Raw genomic sequence first — 17,727 nt, forward strand, 5'->3', positions numbered from 1 at the left:
TATGAAGTCTAACTTGGAGACCAATCCCCAACAAGCTCGGAAACTTTGGAATCAAGTACACGACAAGAGTAGTTGCCAATATATACAATGGTGCTTTGATAATAACAAGATACAGAAGTTGTCATATATATATATATATATATATATATATATATATATTTGTCGTGAGATTCAAGTTAGATCATCTTAGTTCTTTTTAACCTAAACACTAGGCGCTTGGCACTCGCTTAATCGCTCAAGTGAGGCGAGGCTTGAGGGCCTTGTATGCACATCTTGTGTGCTTTATCATTCGTGCAATGTTTTGGCGAGCATCGGATGGGCGTTGGGCGGTCGCACGCCCAAGTGTTGTTGCACTTAAATCGAACCCCCGATTGGGTCGAACAAAAAGTAATTTGATCCCCACCCTCGTTTGATTTACTTCCCTTACAATGTTTCTTCCCCTCTCCCATTGGAGTTCCTTAGACATGCTCGATTCTTACTCCCTATTTCGTGTGAGCAGGCGGCGACCCAAACGACCAACAACCAGTGCCGTGCCTCCCCTGTCTCGAGCCATAGTGGCATATCTTTTCCTAATGATACCTTCTCTCTCTTTGCTCTCTCTTCCCCCTCAGCTCCTCGCTCTCTCAGTCTCTCTGATGGCCCAATGCTCGCCCCGTCTTCGTCTTTCTCGCAGGGCCCTCTTCTCCCCTCTACTTTCACGCTTTCTCTCTCTTGCTCCCTACCCCATTCTCTATCACAACACCCCATCCTGGGGGAAGCGACCCTCGCTCGCAACCACAAGGTTGGGGCGGCCTCCTCTCTCTTTCTTTCCGCTCGATGCTCGCTTCTCTCTCTCTCTCTCTCTCTCTCTCTCTCGGCAACCCTCTCCGTCTGTCTTTCAACAGCCCTATCTATCACCTCGATATGAAATGATATGAAACTCATTTCATATTTTTGTCTAATTTTTATTTTATTGATCGATTTTATTTGTAATTATATTTTTTATAACTTTTATGTTGACAAGTGCTTTGCCTTTCGCTCGGACTAGTGCCTGGACGTTTTGGAAACTCTGAGCATAGCTTCTACTCACTCGCACTATATATATATAGTGTTTGACGTAGATTGAATACTGTGGTTATGTCCTGTTGTTGGTGCCACTAGTTGTGTATTTATCTGCTGGCTTCGAGAAAACATGGCACGAGATCTTGTTGCTTCTCCCTTTTATCCTGGTTTGCCGTGGGGACAGATTTACTCACCTTAAATCCCGGAAATATATGATATGATATCCTGGTTTGGCCCCTTTTCGTTAGCAAGGGGCCAATGAAAAGTCAATTTTTATTCTGATTAAAAAAAAAAAAAAAGGAAATATATGATATGTTTATTGTATATTAGCCCATCAATTTAGCAGTAACAAGTTCAAATCATCCGTCGATGAACTAACACGCCTTTTGCTTCTGAACTTGAAGGAACAACACTGGTCGTCGGGCATCCGATCGAGCTTGGTCTACTGGTCATTCTCACCTTCCACCTTCCCATCACACCTGACAACCAGTTACTGCACCACCTTCTGGTAAGCAAGTATGGCAATATGACAATTTTGTTTTTCATTAATTTATGATGAAGATTGAGACGAGATAAATTATATATATATATCGATATGGTGAGTTGAGTTCAGAGGGACGTCATTGCATGTTTTGGTAGGTTGGGCATCAGCATCGCAATCTTTCTCACACATCAACTTGGTGCGATTATATCAATAATCATTCTTGAGCAAAATGAGGTGTAGATTCAAATCCCGTTGGATCTTCATCCGAAATACCAGACGGCTGTATTCGATATTAACACACTTGGTATCAGCTTCCAGAATCAAGTAATAGTTTTAATATGTGTGTGTGAGAGAGAGACTTATACCCATACTGTCAAATTACTTCTTTTCCTAGTGCAAGTCTATGAACTTTTAAGTCTTATTTTTTTTCGATTGTTTATAATTCTTTTTTAATTGCTTACACCTTTTTTTTTTTTTATCTATAACATCAAAACAATTAGATTCTGAAACAAACATGTAAAATTACCAGATTGATATATTTATAAAAGATTGTGAAACTTTCTTGAATATGTTTCAGTATCACTAAAATAACTTGAATTAGAATTATTGTAAAGATTCCGATGAGATATTAATAATAGGCAATGTATCATATGTCTTATCAACTTCTTATCGGATGACTACTGAAATTTTAATAGCTTTAGAGTTTTAAATTTTTTATTAAAAATAATATAAAAATATATAATTAATTTCTTAATTATAGAATCACAAAGTCTAAAACCTTTTGTCTCATACAGAAAATAGAGTTAGTGTAGGCGTTACGAAAAGCATATGTAGCTAACACATGTTTTAATTCTTTTATTGGCTCCAATTGAATCGTTCTTCATCAATTATTCAACGCCAATTATTCAGCATCACGGCCTCAATTATTCAGCTGCTCAAACCACAAGTCCTCCATGGAGCCTATAAGACACCGAGCCATGAGGGTGCTCTGCATCAACCACGCCGTTCTTGTCCACCTCGTCAAGCCTTCGAGGAATGGAGGCCGTGAGTCCTCAGTCACCTGATGCCGCAGGCCATCAGGTCGTGCGGCAGTGTGCAGTCTATCATCCCAACTTCTGGGGTGACTACTTCATTACACACCATCCTTGCTCTGATGAAACAGAGGTACGCGTCTCATCGAAGAGTTATTTTAATCTTGACGCCGTGATATAGTCTCTGAACTCTTTGTTATATACGCATGCATGAGTGATCAACTTGACAATATATAGGTGTAACTTGGTGCACAATCAGCTTCAGCTCAACTGCTGTTTGGCTTCCCTTTAATGAAATGGCATGCAACTCTTTGAACATCTTCGTTTTCTAGTATTTCCAATGTTTTCTTAAGCTTTAGTAACTCAAGTCACATCCCACAAAGTCGAGAGAGTTGCTACAGCTTCTAAACTCCCATAGTCCACCACATCTTTGAAAACAACTGTTTCAACTTGAAGACTGCAGTCCTGTCTTTTCATATAAGCCAGAACGAATACAGATCACCAGAGGTGGATCCGTGAGATCAACTAACGTCTAAGCATGATACAGTCAGAAGCATGGATGAGAGACCGAGGCGAAGAACTCAGGGAAGAAGTAAGGAGAATGTTCCAGGACAATAACGATGCGACACAAACCATGCATTTGATCGATACGATTCAGCTTCTTGGACTCGATTACCACTTCGAGGAGGAACTAACCGAAGCTTTGAAACGAGTCTACGATGCTGATAGCGCCAACGATGGACTGTACGAGGTTTCACTCAGATTCCGACTGCTTAGGGAGAAAGGATACAGCGTGACCTCCGGTACTCTCCTCATCTTCTTTAATGTATGTATAGGGTAGTATTCTATACGTAGTCTTGTTGAATTTGTCAGAAGAGCGGAAAGTGCCTGTTGATACCCTCATTTATTTCGATCATAATAAGAAAGCAAAGACTCTAGGGAGATTTGAATGCGGTCCGATAGGTGCTGCAAACCTCCTCCACGGTGTTTCTGTTTTGAATGAATTAAGTATATGTATACATAGGACCACTTTGGATATCATTTAAAATTTTTAATTAATGTTATTTATTTAAAACAAAGATAGGTCTCTTTTTCTATAATAAAACAAAGATTAAAAAAAAAATCAGCTAGTAATTGGTGATAGTATCATTTTATTTAGTTCATTTGTTGCTCTATGGATCATAACAGAGGTCTTTAGTGTTTACTAACACAAAAGATGTCATCACTCTATTTATTCAGATGTCTTCGACAAGTTCAAGGATGAGGGAGGGAGCTTCTCAAGAGCCTCGACTGACGATGTAAAAGGGCTGCTAAGCTTATACAACGCGGCTTACCATGGAACTCACGGAGAGACCATACTTGATGAAGCTATTTGTTTCACACGGACTCACCTTACGTCCATGGTTCATGATCTCAACACGCCTATGGCAACGCTAGTGTCTCTTGCCCTCGAGACCCCTCTTCGCAGAAGCATAAAAAGGCTTTTCGCAAGGCATTACATCTCCATCTACCAGGAGGAGCCAACACGAAACGATAAGATCCTAGAGCTCGCAAAGCTGGACTTCCATATACTGCAATCTCTTCATCGTCGAGAGCTCAAGGACGTCTGCATGCAAGTCTTCTTTATACGGCATTTATATTTGCTTACGTTTAGGTTCCAAATTGATGATAATTATTGACAGGTGGTGGAAGGATTTAGCCCTAACCAAAACCCTAAGTTTTGCTCGAGATCGAGTGGTAGAAGCATACTACTGGATACTGGGTGTATACTACGAACCCCTGTTTTCACGTGCACGGGTAATGACTACCAAGATAGTGCTCATTACCTCCATCTTGGATGATATCTATGATGACTATAGCACATTAGAGGAGAGCCAACTACTCACTGATGCCATCCAAAGGTTTGGAGACCTCGCTGCATGTTTGCTGATACTATTAAGCTAAGAAAAAAATGCAGTAGCAATTAAGTTATGCATCACACATATATAGAAACCATGAAAATGTGATTTCTGGGTGCCTTTAGCAATTCGAGATAATCCTTTGCTGAGAATAAATGCTACGTGCAGGTGGGACTTTGAGGCTGTTGATCAGCTCCCGGAGTACTTAAAGGACTTCTTTCTCAAGCTTCTATTCGCTGTTCGAGAATTCGAAACTGAGCTTGCAGCGGAGGAGAAGTTTAGGATATTTTACCTCAAGGAAGCAGTATGTACTTATATCCTTCTTTTATAAGGAAACTCATTAAATAGACTATATATTTATGGATGGCAAGCCTCAGTGTGTATACAATCAAACCTAAATCATGAAAGATGATGACAGTTCACATAGAAAATTTCTTAGACTTGCACCTCTCTCTCTCCTGACGCGTTTCTGCTGTCATATTTGGTTTGGTTTCCTCGTGATCACAGTTGAAGTCTCAAGCTAGAGCTTATTTTGAGGAATCCAGATGGAGGGATGAGAAATATGTGCCCACATTAGAAGAACACCTGGAGGTTTCCAAGATGAGCTCCGCGTATCCCTTGTTTGCTTCTGCCATTTTGGTTGGCATGGGGGAAGTCGCAACCAAGGAAGCATTTGAATGGGTTGCTAGTTTTCCCAAGATCGTCGACGCTTCTGCTGCAATCGGTCGAATCATGAATGACATCACTTCGTATGAGGTAATTAACCCACACGATTTCCCCCATTCTCCACTTCTTTATGGACTTGTGATGTGGTGAACGTCCGAGAGCTAAGCTTTCAAAAGTAATCAACATCGATCGATCTGTATCGAATGCCAAAAGTAAAGAAACATTTCTTCTTTATCGACTTGCACGCAGAGAGAAGGGAAGAGAGAACATGTTGTCTCCACAGTACACTGCTGCATGAAAGAGTATGGAACATCCATAGACGATGCATGCAAGAAGCTCCAAGAAATGGTGGAAGACGCATGGAAGGATATAAACCAAGAGTGCCTCAATCCGACCACATTCCTCGCCCCGCTACTCCAAACGTCACTCTATTTTACACGAATCTTAGAGAACGTGTACAAGTACATCGATGCATACACCGAATCTAACACTACAATGAGAGAGTGCATCTCCTTGTTGCTTGTTCAACCTGTTCCTATATGATCGTGTCATCCATAGTATGAAGCATTTTCCTTTTTGTATCGTAATAACAATCCATCAGGAGCTGTAGTTGATAGAATCCTTATCAGCCATGCTCGAACTCTTCTTGTTTAAGGAAATAAAAGTTGCACTGTTGCTGATGATCGATTATTGATTAGCCTATTGTTTAATGATTAATATTTACTAACAAGAGAAGCTTACTTGAGCCTGCAATGAAATATTTTCAACCAAATACCTAAAATTTCCAATCCAATTGTCTTTTCGTTGAATTAGACAAACGGAGGGGTAGGTGATATTGCTGACCAGTTTCCAAAGGTGGTAGATATGGAGCATCTCTTGAGAACATCTACCTATGCATGAAGAAGATCTCATTATATGAAACAGGCTTTCTTTTGTAAATTACTGTATTTTTTTGTATCAACTCAATAGTAGCTTTGATTTTTGGTCACAGAAGCAATCGATTGAGAGGAAGAATGATCATCTTATCTTATGTTCTAGTTTCTTCTGCACGTTATTTATATTTTTATCATTTAGATATATATAAATATATTCTTAAATGCGCTTATTGGATATTACTCAAATATTCGACTCATCCGGTGATATTCTATCGATATTAATGTGACGGTATTTTAAAATTTATTAAGAGTAATTTTGAAAATAACTTAAATATTTGTTAAGATTTTAAAATAATAAAAATAAGAAAATTATTCTTATACTTTTAGATTGCACGAGAATAATTATATAAATATAATCGTGTCTCTTTTCTCAAGCCTCGAGACGAAGCGTGTACTGCGATCGGAAACAGCTGTTTTCGGCAATGGTCGCCGAGTTGGTCGTGTGTCAACATCTGTTGGACGCCCAGAATGACATGCCATTCACAATGCATGTGTTACTGCTGTGAGATCAATAATTGGAAGGAACACACACAGATGAAGCAGCAAGCTTTCAAGTGAAAAAATTAGAATAAATTTTCATTATAAGTGAAAGTTATTGTAAGGAGTCAATTACTTATCGGTATTGAATTGAGTTCATGATAAAACTGCCATCACATAATTTGAATGATTTATTTGTAGATAAAGGAATAAAACTGCCATCACATAATTTGAATGATTTATTTGTAGATAAAGGAGTAGCTAATTATTGAGGAAGAATCTGAATGATTTATTTGTAGATAGAGGAGTAGCTAATTATTGAGGAAGAATCTTAAATTTCGGTCAAGATCATTGTGACAATAATATCATCTACATATACTAGAAGATATATTATATTTTTATATTATTATAATATGAATAAAGAAATATCAAAAGTTGATGAAGCCAATTGATAACAAAATATGTTGAAGAGTCATTAGCAAAATATTATTTCTCCACACATTAATTATTTTCCCACGCATGTCTGAGGCCAAGTTGCCACTGATCAACCGAGAGAAATAACTAGCTACCATAGAAACATAACACAAATGCTTTAAAACATCGGCATAAAATAAAAGGTATCAAAAGATAATTAGAAATAAAATATCAAACTCAACAGGGATGTTCTACTCAGACGAAACTCCTAAAGAATATAAGTTGTAACATATTTAAGATGATTAAATAGTGCAGTAAGTATGCAATTAGGATTACACTTTTGTCTCCAGGAAGCACTTGCAATCCTAATTTTCAGCGACAACATGGTGCTTTCCCTGCACAGCAGCAACATAGGAACTACACAGAGCAGTAAATTTCTCCTTGTACGGGAAAAGATATTTGTTTATGAACTTCCCCTCGGTTAGTAGCATGACAGACATAAGGCTATGTCCTTTATCCAGCAATTTATTCTGCTCAAGAAAATTCATAACTTCAAGTCGAGGTCTCAACCTCTTCTCCAAGCTATATGAAAGAATCCCAGGATGGCAAATGATATACTGCAGCTCACAACCAGCTTCCTTCATCAGGAATGTCATCTTGTCAGATATGTTATTCTTTGAGAGTGTCCAAACACTTGGGTTCTTCCTGAGTATGGCAACGATGTCTGGCTGGGACCAACCAAAGCTCTTAAAGGTTGCAAAGGTAGCATCACACTTAGATCTGCTCATGGTCATGACATAATGAAGTGCATGACGGAACATTCCACAATCCCGTGGCACACCCACCTCCTCAACATAATCGATAACTTCCCTAATAAATTTGTTTTTTCGAACAACAAAACCCGGATTCGACACCACCATACCCGCGATGCATTCATCACTGATGCCACATTCCCTTAAGAGAGATATATTGGGCTCTATCTTCCGAGCTAAGCTAGAAGTAAGAAGAAATCGGTTCCTACTGCAGGCTTTCAGTAACCTCTCATTAGAACCAAGTAGTGACTTCAAGAAGTTCAAATTCGGTTGGATATTCTGAAAGAGTATAGCCGGACATTTTGAAACCAACTGAACTATTTCAGTAACAGAAAATCCCATGTCCTGCAAAGATCTCATCCTGGGCTTCAGTGTAGTCTCTACGTTAGCACGCGGCACCTTGGGTGCCTTCTGGGTAAGTTTCATGACTTGTGCATCGCTCCAACCCTTCTGCTTAAAGAACTCAATGTAAAGACTCGAAGAATTTTTACGACAGGTGTGATACTTGGCTGTTTTTGCAGCCTTTTCTGAGGAAAGTTCACATGATTGAAGGGGGTTGACCACTATAAAGTTGGAACTGTTCTCTGAACTATCGCATTTGGCAGTGGAAAAGTTAAACAGGCTGCAAAGTTGATAGGAGGAAAGATAAATGGAGGAATTGTTACATGGGAAAAGGCAAAAGAGCCTTTTTTGCACCAAAAACATCATCTTTTGAAGCAGTATCGTGTGCTGTTTGCAGAAAAATACAAAAAAACTAATCTAATCGCTGCCCTCTCTAAGTCCAACTCCTCTTCTACCTCAGATCAAGCGCATCCAAACTAAATATATTTTCTGTATCTGCTTCCAACCAAAAGGAAGTTGAAAACTTCAAGCTGATCATCTGTATCAGATAAAATTCTTCACATAAATCCACCTGCCATCAGTTCCCATAAACCATTTCTTTCAGATTTAAGTCTCTAAATGGTGTTTGAGTGTTGATTATGAGTACCTTTGATCATTTACTTGTTATCATTGTCAAATCCAAGCAATTCTCCACCACTGAAATAATGTCTTGATGTGACACATGCGCACTGACACTACCTTCCACTATTTATCTATTGCAGTTGGTAGCTTCAGAAACTGTGAAGCACGCTATATCCCTGCAGATATTGAAAAATGATATCAAATATATTTTCATCAAATATGCAGCATAAGAGTGACAATGGCTTTAACTATGTTGATCGTATACAGATGATATTCAAGTTTGTGCTAATAGGTTGAACATCAGTCAAGGACTTGCACTAGGTACTTCAGCATTCAGATTAGGTGGAAGATGCATAATGTTTTGTCTAACATCAGATTCACTAATGTCCTACAACGAAAACCAGAAACATTTCAAATGAGCACTTCCAGAATAATTGATCCTTTTCATCAAGAATGTAAAGAAATGATTCACTTACATGTCAAACTAGACCGGTATGTAGAAAAGACATTGTTTGAGAAATTTGCGGATTGGATCAAATTTGAAAGGATTAAGGGAATGAACACTCTAATCAAGATTAACTAGAGACATCCAACCATCATAATCATTCGACCAATGTGCAAAAGCAAAGGAATAGACAAAGGGGAAGACAATAGCATCAGTCGCACCGTTGAAAAGAATAGAGTTGGACGACGAGACACCTTCTCAATCGCATTCAACAACCAGCTCCGTCCAAAGACATGACAGCGACGTAGAAATAGTACCTTGATCGATAATGGCAATGACGTTAGAGATGGTCACGTCTACACAATTTGAGGGTAGTGCATGGACTGAGGAGCAGTATTTTACACATATCACCCAGGATTCAGATCATTAAGCTCGACAAGATATCGGTGATGTTTATACATAGAAGGGAAAAGGGAAAACAGTGGATGGTTTTCAGCAGATGCGACAAAGATATAGACACAACGTGAAGCTCATCATATGCACAACCATCATATTATGAAGAATCTTACAGCCAACAGTACTACAATCATGGTTGGTCATTCTTCTACGAGCAACAATGCGATTATCGATCTTTTGACACGAAACAACCAATCAGTGGTGAAAGTAGAAGTTCTGACATTCTCCATGCTCCATACCAATATATGTCACAACCATCCTTGCCTCAAGAACTGCCTCGGACACTTTGTTCAAGACAATCAAACTACGACCAAACTACATTAATGCATTAATGGCATACGGTGTACCATTATACTATGTCGCGAGATCAATTTTAGGATTGGATCTAACAAGCATGTCAAATTTATATATAGAGGATTGAAGACCCCAATCCACAGCCGATGGAATCGCGTCGTTCTTTTTGGTGGTAGAACCAAGTATATCCATCGATTGATTATTTGATTCATTTGAATCTTAAAGTTTAAATTGTTTAAATAAATAATCTAACAATTCATCGATTAATTACTTGATTCATTTGAATCTTAAAATTTAAGTTGTTTAAATAAATAATCTAATAATTCTAATCATTTGTTTATAAACAATTCAATATTAATATAAGGATGATTGAGAACATACCACAAAGATATTCCTTAAAGCTCGAAAAAAATGTGTCACTATTCTTTCCTAAATAAGATTATTTTTGCTAAAATTATAGTAAATTTAAATTTATTTCCAAATTAAAAACTTTAATCTAACTTAAAATTATAGTAATTTTTTTCCTTTAATCTAACAATATGAGGTCAATGAACCAGCTGATATCCAAGAACCATCATTGGAGATACTGTATGATAATAAAATTCCAAATACTGAGCACCATATTTGACCACAGTATCTGGCTACAATCAAGTTACGTTAATCTAAATTAATATATCAAAATTATTTTTTATGGCCTCCTTAATGGGTTACAATGATCAGGAAATGAGTATGTAAAAAAGATCACTTGTTCCATGCTACTGTGCCAATGTTCAAGACAGTGTTGTTAAAGGCACTCGCCCAAGTTCCGCAAAGAACTAGCCAATAGAAAATAATAAAAAATATAATTAACAAAAAATCCAGGAATTAAAATAAAAATTAGACAAAATGAGTTTCATCTAATTTCATATTCAAATCATCACCGGTAAATATCAAATTACATTGATTTAACTATCTAGAAAACATTAAAGTGCTAAATTATCCAAATCTAATAAAAAGATAACTAAAAAAAGAAGATTAACATCAAAAATGACATTTTAATAATTATAGTAAATAATAATAATTCAAAATTAACATAAAAATTACAGCAGTCACAAATACAGAAAGGAGGAGTGAGGAGGAGGCAGAAGACGGGGCTGTGGTCTGGGAGCAGCGAGGAAGAGGGGAAGAGGGAGAAGAGGTCTGCGAAGGGGGTTGCGACGAGGCGAGGGTCCGGGGGACTGTGATGAACAGGGGGAAGAGGGAGGAGGGAGGAGGAGGAAGGAGAAGGGAGGTGGAGGATCGTATCGAGGAAGAAAAACAAAGAAAATTTGGGGGAAGAGGGAAGAGGATGGTGTAGGGGAAGGGGGCGAGCTTGCGACGAAAGGGGGAGCGGGAGGAGGGATCCGGGAAGGGGGGCTGGCGCGCGTGGGGCGGGGCTGCGATGAACAGAGCGGCAAGAGGGAGGAGAAGGGAGTGTGCGATGGCGAAGGAGGAAGAGAAAGAGAGATACCGGGAGGGGAAGACGCCACCGCCAACTGTCGCTGTTTCCCGATGGAGACGAAGGCAGCCGTCGTCAATGAGGAGACGCCGCACTCGCCGAATAAAAAGAGCGGTCGCCGCGATTAGGGTAAGGTCGCGCCGCGGGGGTTTGGGTGGGGTTCGAAATGTTCGATCCGGATTTTAATCATTCGGGCGCCTGACCCGTCGAACCGCCTCCGGTCGAATTCGTGGGGCCCACCCCACTTATCGGATGCTCAGGTTCGATCCGGATTTTAATCATTCGGGCGCCTGACCCGTCGAACCCCTCCCCACTGTCTCATCATGCTCTGCTCATCAGATCGAAGCTCTCGGTTCTTTTTTGTTGCGCATGCCTGTGGATTTATTCATCCATCGATGTGATTTTATGTTTTGATGTGCTTAGATTTTTCTCTCCCATTTTTTTTCTCTCCTTTTCATTTCTTCGCAATGAGATGGTAGACTGTGGTTTCATTTTCACATTGTTGAAGCGTTAGCCATTTTGTTATTCGAAATAATTTTATCTGACATTTCAAATTTCCTACGACATCAATTATCTTGTTTTGTTCTTCAACATTGGTACAGTAGTTGTTGTGGTGAAAAGACAGTATCTGAGTAAAACTTGAACAGAACAAAATTAGGCAAGAAAGATAATTTTCCCACTGTGATGCAGATGACTTCACAGAAATTCTTATATCTAAGGGATACAGTGCACTTATCTTAGTTTTTGTTAAAGGTTCTTCTATCGTTAAGCTCAAGTGACGACGAGGAACCATTGTCACATGAAATAATATGGTAAATCATATTACGAAGTTTTAATCGAAAAATAATCTAAGTGAAAGCCAAAGACAAAAATGGTATCGAGAACATGATCCGCATAGTTTCACTCGTTTTCATTTCTTTGCTATGAGACGATCGATATGTGCCTCAGCGCTGAATTCATTTTTACATGTTGAAGCATTTGTTTGTTACATGAGCATCCGAATCATTAAAATCCGGATCCGACCTGAGTCACATTTCGAACCCCACCCAAACCCCCGCGGCGCAACCCTGCCCTAATCGCAGCGACCGCTCTCTTTCTTTGGCGACTGCGGCGTCTCCTCAGTGAACGACGGCTGCCTTCCTCTCCATCGGGAAACAGCGACAGTTGGCGGTGCCGTCTTCCCCTCCCGGTATCTCTCTTTCTCTTTCTCTTTCTCTTCCTCCTTCGCCATCGCACACTCCCTTCTCCCTCTCCCCCTTTCGTCGCAAGCTCGCCCCCTTATCCGACACCACCCTCCTCCTCCTTCCTCCCTCTTCCCTCTTCCCTCTTCCCTCTTCCCTCTTCCCCCAGTTTTTCTTCCCCGATACCATCCTCCCCGTCCCTTCTCCTTCCTCCTCCTCCCTCCTCCCTCTTCCCCCTGTTCATCACAGTCCCCCGGACCCTCGCCTCGTCGCAACCCCCTTCGCAGACCTCTTCTCTCTCTTCCCCTCTTCCTCGCTGCTCCCAGACCACAGCCCCGTCTTCTTCCTCCTGCTCACTCCTCCTTTCTGTATATGTGACTGCTGTAATTTTGAATTGTTATTTTTTACTATAATTTTGAAAAATGTCATTTTTTATGTTAATCTTCTTTTTTTAGTTATCTTATTATTAGATTTGGCTAATTTAGCACTTTAATGTTTTCTAGATAGTTAAATCAATGTAATTTGATATTTAGTGGTGACGATTTGAAAATGAAATTAGATGAAACTCATTTTGTCTAATTTTTATTTTAATGCCTGGGTTTTTTGTTAATTATATTTTTTATTATTTTATATTGGCTAGTTCTTTGCGGAGCTTGGGCGAGTGCCTTTAACAATACTGTCTTGGACATTGCTACAGTAGCATGGAACAAGTGATCTTTTTTACATACTCATTTCCTGATCATTGAAACACATTAAGGAGGCCATAAAAATAATTTTGATATATTAATTTAGATTAACGTAACTTGATTGTAGCCAGGTACTGTGGTCATATATGGTGCTCAGTTTTTGCAATTTTCTTATCATACAATATCTAAGATGAACCCAAGAGAATATAGTTTCTTTCATTCATTAATCTTTTCTTTATACAAAGGAAGATATAGATAGGTTGATTACAAACTGTACAGCTAAGCAAATAGAAGTGCTGACAATTCCACATCCGTTTTACTTATAAATATATCTAAGATGAACCCAAGAGAATATAGTTTCTTTCATTCATTAATCTTTTATTTATACAAAGGACCATGCCCGATTGGTTTCACAAAGCTTGTCAATGATGATATGATTATGGAATTTTCATAATCGCATACTTTGCACTTGGGATTATCCTCTTCCTCGCGTACTTTGCACTTGGGATTATGAAAATTTTGATAATTTTCATAATCGCGTCATTGATATGGTCAAATTGTTGATCTTTCCTCTTCCTCGGATATACAGTTTTACAGACTGAGACCACTGAAGAAAGCTCTCTCTGTTGAGTTTTTGTATTATAATCAGCAAGGATGGATGCCACCTAAGCTGTTTGTTGAAGATGGAAGCATTGGTTTCTATTTTCTCTCCTTTAGACATAATAGCATAGGTACCTCACAAATGAAGAAGAAGAAATAGTTGGGACTAATCCGGAGAGTGGTAGAACAAAGGAAATTTTTTTTAACAATTAAGGTTGAGAGAAAGAAGAAAAACAATTTCTATTGAAACCAAGCTCCGATACCATGAACCAAGGTTCACATTACCGATCTATACTAGTGTAACGATTGATCATCGGTATGGTAAGTGCCAAGGTATTGTATGTCGGTATGTGTCGTACGATGGGGCATATCGATGGTTTAGAAAAATTATCGAAAATAACTCAAAAAAGGAAGAAAGCTAGATTAAAGTTTTTAAGTTGGAAATAAATTTAAATTTACTATAATTTAGGAAAGAATAGTGATACATCTTTTTCGAGCTTTAAGGAATATCTTTGTGGTACATACTTAATCGTCCTTATGTTAATATTGAATTATTTACAAAAAAAAATGATTTGAATTATTAGATTATTTATTTAAATAGTTTAAACTTTAAGATTCAAATGAAACAAGTAATTAACGATAAATTATTAGATTATTTATTTTAACTATTTAAACTTTAAGATTCAAATGAATCAAGTAATCAATCGATGGATATACATGGTTCTATCACAAAAAAGAATGACGGGATTCCACTTGTTGTGGATCTGGGTCTTCAATCCTCTATATCTATATATAAATTTGATATATTTGATAGACCCAAACCTAAAATTGATCCCGCGACATAGTATACTGATGCACCGTATGCCATTTGTGTATTAATGTGGTTTGGTCGTAGTTTGATTGTCTTGAACCATGTGTCTGAGGCAAGCTTATGAGGCAAGGATGCTTGTGACATATATTTGTGTGGAGCATAGAGAATATCAAAACTTCTACTTTCGTCACTAATTTGTTGTTTCGTGTCATAAGATCGATCATCTTATTGTTGCTCGAAGAAAAATAATCAGCCAAGATTGTATTACTGTTGACCGTAAGATTCTTCGTAATATGATCGCCGTGCATAAGATGAGATTCGCGCTTTGTCTATCTAGCCTAAGCAAACCTTACATTGATGAAAGCCACTATCTCGACAATTTGAGACTTTTCTTAACACAAAATACAATACCTTACCAATATTTAGATTATCAAATCTTATATTTGCTGGTGTAGTTAGTGACTTGAAGGAGAATAGAATACTGGTAACAATAGAAAGAGATTTGAATGCTTTAAATTTGACTACATATGTTTTCTTACACAGAGCATAAATAGTTCGGATATTATGGCTTTTGTTATTAGTGTGATTGTTAGCACTTGTTGGCTTTATTGGCAAATTCTCACTGATTTAGATTAATAGCTGAAGCAATTGAAGTCACCGGGCGCCCGATAAGTGGGCCGGGCGGGCGTGTTCAACCGGATGCGGCCCAGGAGCCCGTCTGATTAAGGTTGAGTCTAGCCCAAGTCAAGTCAATTTGGATCTCTGGTTCGATTGAACCAGATGAGAACGGCATCCTCAAATTCCCACCCGTGCCCTAAATGCAGCGGTGAAACCGTCTCCTTCTCCACAGCGACCGCGACTGGGGCGTTTTCCTTGGCGAAAGGCGGCAGCAGCGGTGGCATCTTCCTCCGTCGAGCTCTTATCGCTGCGGCGTTTTCCTCGGCAAACGGTGGATGCTGCGGTTTCCTCTCCGTCGGCGAACGGTGACAGCGCCCGGTATCTCTCTCTTACACATTCTCCTCCTCCTCTTCCTCCTTCGCCTCTTACACAATCCCTTCCCCTCCCTCCTCTACACCCCTCTTCGCCCTCTCTATACATCTTCCCCTCCCCTTTCCTACTCCCTGATAGTTACCCGCTACCCTCCGAACAAACGGTCAGCATCATGTCATGAGCATACTTTAAAGAAATAGCAAGTCACAGTATGCAAGTTTAATACGGTTGTTAAGATAGACAGCAGGAGAAGTGCTGCTTTTAGAGAGAGCAAAGAGAATTGGGGAAGTCTTAGAGAAAAAGAAAGCACGGAAAACATAGAACAAGAGACTATAATTGGGTCACTGTCCAAATAAAATAGTAATCATTTTTCAATAGAATCATGCAAAAGTCTGACTATTCCTCATGTGAAGCATTTTAATTAAAAATATACCTAAGATAATACTAATCAAAGGTACTCTTAATCAACATTCAAACACCATTTAGAGGCTTACATCTGAAAGAAATGATTAATGGGAACTGAATGCAGGTGGATTTACGTGATTGGTCGGGGAATGTTATCCGATACAGATGATTAGTTGGAAGATTTCAACTTCCTTTTGGTTGGAAGCAGATACAGAAATTATATTTAGTTCGGATGCGCTTGATTTGAGGTAGAAGAGGCATTTGGACTTGGAGAGGGCAGCAATAAAACTACTTTTCTTGTGTTTTTCTGCAAACAGTGTGTGATACTGCTTCAAAATATAATGTTTTTGGTGCAAAAGAGGCTCTTTTGCATTCTCCCATGTAACAAGTCCACCATCCATCTTTCTTCCTATGAAATCTGCAGTCTGTTTAGTAGCTTTTCCACCGCCAAAGACCAAATTTCAGATCATAAATCCAACTTTACCGTGGTCAATTCCCTTCAATCATGTGAACTTTCCTCAGAAAAGGCTGCAAAAACAGCCAAGTGTCGCACCTGTCACACAAAATCTTCAAGTTCAAGTCTCTCCATTGAGTTCTTTAAGCAGAGTGGTTGGAGTGATGCACAAGTCACGAAGCTTATGCAGAGGGAACCCAGGCTTCTACGTGCTAGCGTAGAGACTATCCTGAAGCCCAGGATGAGATCTTTGCAGGACATGGGATTTTCTGACACTGAAATAGTTCAGCTGGTTTCATCATGTCCGAATATGCTCGTTTTACGTGACATCCAACCGAGGATCAACTTCTGGATGTCACTTCTTGGTTCTAATGAGAGGTTAATTAAAGCCTGCAGGAGGAACATGTTTCTCCTTACTTCTAGCTTGGCTCGAAAGATTGAGCCCAATATATCTCTCTTGAGGGAGTGTGGCATCAGTGAGCAACGCATCGCCCAGATGGCGGTGACACGACCAAGTCTTTTTTGTCGAACGAACAAATGTATCGGCGAATCTATCAAACATGTTGAGGAGTTGGGTGTGTCACGTGACTGTAAAATGTTCCCTCGTGCACTATTAGCAGACATGACCCTGAGCAGGTCCAGGTTTGATGCTACCTTTGCAACCCTGATGAGCTTTGGGTGGTCACAACCAGACAGCATTGCTGCATTCAGGAGGCATCCAGCCATTTGGAATCTCTCAAAGAACTTATGTGATAAGATGACATTCCTGATGAAGGAAGCTGGTTGTGAGCTGACATATATCATTTATCGTCCTGTGCTTCTTACATATAGCTTGGAGAAGAGGTTGAGACCTCGATATGAAGTTATCAATTTTCTTGATCAGAATAAATTTCTGGATAAAGGACATAACCTGCTATCTCTCGTTAAGCTATCGGAAGAGAAGTTCAGAAACAAATTCCTTTTCCTGCTTCGCAAGGAGAAATTTATTGCTCAATATGATTCCTATGTTGTTGCTGTGCAGGGAAAGTCCCACATTGTTGCGGAAAACTAGGATTGCAAGTGCTTCCTTAAGACTGTCATCCTATTGCATGCTGATTGCAAATTAATCATTTTATATTTGTGACAATTTAAATTCTGCAAGAGTTTGTTGGAGTATAACTTCCATGTTGATTTGGTGATTGTTCTTCTATTTATTTTTTCCGACAAC

General features: G+C 39.2%; 1 protein-coding gene and 2 long non-coding RNA genes across 3 annotated transcripts; 2 read left to right on the plus strand and 1 right to left on the minus strand.

Annotated features, from left to right (window-relative positions):
• Window positions 1-2,534: 2,534 nt before the first annotated feature.
• On the plus strand, window positions 2,535-5,715 carry LOC103975051 ((S)-beta-bisabolene synthase-like). Its single transcript, XM_065129192.1, has 7 exons — window positions 2,535-2,689; window positions 3,104-3,359; window positions 3,796-4,168; window positions 4,239-4,457; window positions 4,623-4,758; window positions 4,962-5,210; window positions 5,370-5,715. Exons 1-7 carry the CDS (start codon window positions 2,561-2,563, stop codon window positions 5,661-5,663), a joined length of 1,656 nt encoding a protein of 551 aa, XP_064985264.1. The 5' UTR covers window positions 2,535-2,560; the 3' UTR covers window positions 5,664-5,715.
• Window positions 5,716-7,138: 1,423 nt separating this feature from the next.
• On the minus strand, window positions 7,139-11,546 carry LOC135625564 (uncharacterized). Its single transcript, XR_010492115.1, has 2 exons — window positions 11,406-11,546; window positions 7,139-8,897 (listed from the first exon to the last, which is right to left on the minus strand). It is a non-coding gene; the product is annotated as an uncharacterized LOC135625564 (long non-coding RNA).
• Window positions 11,547-12,428: 882 nt separating this feature from the next.
• LOC103975114 (uncharacterized) lies at window positions 12,429-17,690 on the plus strand. Its single transcript, XR_010492117.1, has 4 exons — window positions 12,429-12,582; window positions 15,311-15,398; window positions 15,496-15,667; window positions 16,191-17,690. It is a non-coding gene; the product is annotated as an uncharacterized LOC103975114 (long non-coding RNA).
• Window positions 17,691-17,727: the final 37 nt, after the last annotated feature.

This window comes from Musa acuminata, chromosome BXJ2-10, assembly GCF_036884655.1.
Source record: "Musa acuminata AAA Group cultivar baxijiao chromosome BXJ2-10, Cavendish_Baxijiao_AAA, whole genome shotgun sequence".
Taxonomy (NCBI): Eukaryota; Viridiplantae; Streptophyta; class Magnoliopsida; order Zingiberales; family Musaceae; genus Musa; species Musa acuminata.